Source organism: Callionymus lyra, chromosome 1 (assembly GCF_982586985.1).
Source record: "Callionymus lyra chromosome 1, fCalLyr1.hap1.1, whole genome shotgun sequence".
NCBI classification, from domain to species: Eukaryota; Metazoa; Chordata; class Actinopteri; order Syngnathiformes; family Callionymidae; genus Callionymus; species Callionymus lyra.
The window spans coordinates 1230784-1233429 of NC_141818.1; the positions used below are offsets into that span (position 1 = coordinate 1230784).

The 2646-nt window shown below is 40.5% G+C and overlaps 1 protein-coding gene across 1 annotated transcript in view; it reads left to right on the top strand.

Annotated features, from left to right (window-relative positions):
- Positions 1-1021, top strand: part of LOC148087332 (sphingosine kinase 1-like) — a 20540-nt gene extending 19519 nt beyond the window's left edge. Inside the window, exon 6 of the mRNA XM_087787195.1 lies at positions 1-1021. This exon is cut by the window's left edge and continues 459 nt beyond it. Coding sequence (XP_087643321.1) covers positions 1-304 — 304 coding nt within the window. The 3' untranslated portion in view covers positions 305-1021.
- The last annotated feature ends 1625 nt before the right edge of the window (positions 1022-2646 follow it).

The window sequence follows — 2646 nt, forward strand, 5'->3', positions numbered from 1 at the left end:
GTACCAGTCGCACCTGGCCGAGGACCTGCTGGCGGCGCCGGCCGCCGCCCCGGACGACGGCCTCATCCACCTGTCGTACGTCACGGCGGGAATTTCCCGCGCGGCGCTGCTGAAGCTCTTCCTGGCCATGGAGACAGGAACTCACCTGGACTCCAGCTGTCCACACCTGGTCCACACCACGGTCCGGGCCGTCCGTCTGGAGCCGCTCTCGCCCAGAGGGACCATCACGGTGGACGGGGAGCTGGTGGAGTACGGACCCGTGCAGGCGCAGGTCCACAGGGGGCTCGCCAGACTCATCAGCTGAAGGTCGCGTGTCCTCAGCTGAAGGTCGCGTGTCATCAGCTGAAGGTCGCGTGTCCTCAGCTGAAGGTCGCGTGTCATCAGCTGAAGGTCGCGTGTCATCAGATGAAGGTCGCGTGTCATCAGATGAAGGTCGCGTGTCATCAGATGAAGGTCGCGTGTCATCAGCTGAAGGTCGCGTGTCATCAGCTGAAGGTCGCGTGTCATCAGATGAAGGTCGCGTGTCATCAGATGAAGGTCGCGTGTCATCAGCTGAAGGTCGCGTGTCATCAGATGAAGGTCGCGTGTCCTCAGATGAAGGTCGCGTGTCATCAGATGAAGGTCGCGTGTCATCAGATGAAGGTCGCGTGTCATCAGATGAAGGTCGCGTGTCATCAGATGAAGGTCGCGTGTCATCAGCTGAAGGTCGCGTGTCATCATATGAAGGTCAATTAAATTATTCAATAAAAACAAATTTAACATTTTAATGTAGACTTTATTTAAAGAACAATAATTCAATGTTAAATAAAATGTCAATAAAAAAATGTCAACATTTACAAATTAATTCAATATTTTAATGACACTGATGTACTTTTGTACTGTTGAGACTCTCGTGCCTTTGATGAATATTTAGATGTTTCATCATCAAAGTACTTTAGAAGTTTTTGAGACTCAATGTTGCTGAGAAACTATTTTTACATCTTTGTCTACGTTTGACTTTAATAAAGAGAAACAACTGGAAGTTTTTCTATAAACGTGTTTTTCAAGAGTTTGTATCAAAATACAAGAGTATAATATATAGTGATAGTGTAGTAACAAGTATATATGTGTAGTATTGTCCAGTACTTGACTCTGGTGTTGTGATAGTGTAGTAACAAGTATATATGTGTAGTATTGTCCAGTACTTGACTCTGGTGTAGTGATAGTGTAGTAACAAGTATATATGTGTAGTATTGTCCAGTACTTGACTCTGGTGTTGTGATAGTGTAGTAACAAGTATATATGTGTAGTATTGTCCAGTACTTGACTCTGGTGTTGTGATAGTGTAGTAACAAGTATATATGTGTAGTATTGTCCAGTACTTGACTCTGGTGTTGTGATAGTGTAGTAACAAGTATATATGTGTAGTATTGTCCAGTACTTGACTCTGGTGTTGTGATAGTGTAGTAACAAGTATATATGTGTAGTATTGTCCAGTACTTGACTCTGGTGTTGTGATAGTGTAGTAACAAGTATATATGTGTAGTATTGTCCAGTACTTGACTCTGGTGTTGTGATAGTGTAGTAACAAGTATATATGTGTAGTATTGTCCAGTACTTGACTCTGGTGTTGTGATAGTGTAGTAACAAGTATATATGTGTAGTATTGTCCAGTACTTGACTCTGGTGTTGTGATAGTGTAGTAACAAGTATATATGTGTAGTATTGTCCAGTACTTGACTCTGGTGTTGTGATAGTGTAGTAACAAGTATATATGTGTAGTATTGTCCAGTACTTGACTCTGGTGTTGTGATAGTGTAGTAACAAGTATATTTGTGTAGTATTGTCCAGTACTTGACTCTGGTGTTGTGATAGTGTAGCAACAAGTATATATGTGTAGTGTTGTCCAGTACTTGACTCTGGTGTTGTGATAGTGTAGTAACAAGTATATATGTGTAGTATTGTCCAGTACTTGACTCTGGTGTTGTGATAGTGTAGTAACAAGTATATATGTGTAGTATTGTCCAGTACTTGACTCTGGTGTTGTGATAGTGTAGTAACAAGTATATATGTGTAGTATTGTCCAGTACTTGACTCTGGTGTTGTGATAGTGTAGTAACAAGTATATATGTGTAGTATTGTCCAGTACTTGACTCTGGTGTTGTGATAGTGTAGTAACAAGTATATATGTGTAGTATTGTCCAGTACTTGACTCTGGTGTTATGATAGTGTAGTAACAAGTATATATGTGTAGTATTGTCCAGTACTTGACTCTGGTGTTGTAGTATTTACAGACCACATGACTCTTGAAGTCATAACTACTTTCATTTGTTTTCAAACCAAAATATGTCCAAACATCAGCTTTAAAAGCTGCTGGACTCACTGTATCCTCTCGTCCTCAGTCATCATTCTTCCTTTAGCTGTGAGGATGTAACGACTGCTGCCATCTAGAGGCAGGAAGTTTAATTGCAATACAAACACTAACAAACGCTGCAAAACATTTACGCCAATTGTTAAATAATACTTGTCAAATATAAACTATAAAATATTTAAAGTAAAAACTACAAGAAAACAAATATATACAGTGACCTTGAATATTGTGTAAAACTGAATAAATAACTTTAAAAACAAACGACGTAGATTTAATGTTAAAAACCACAAACAACC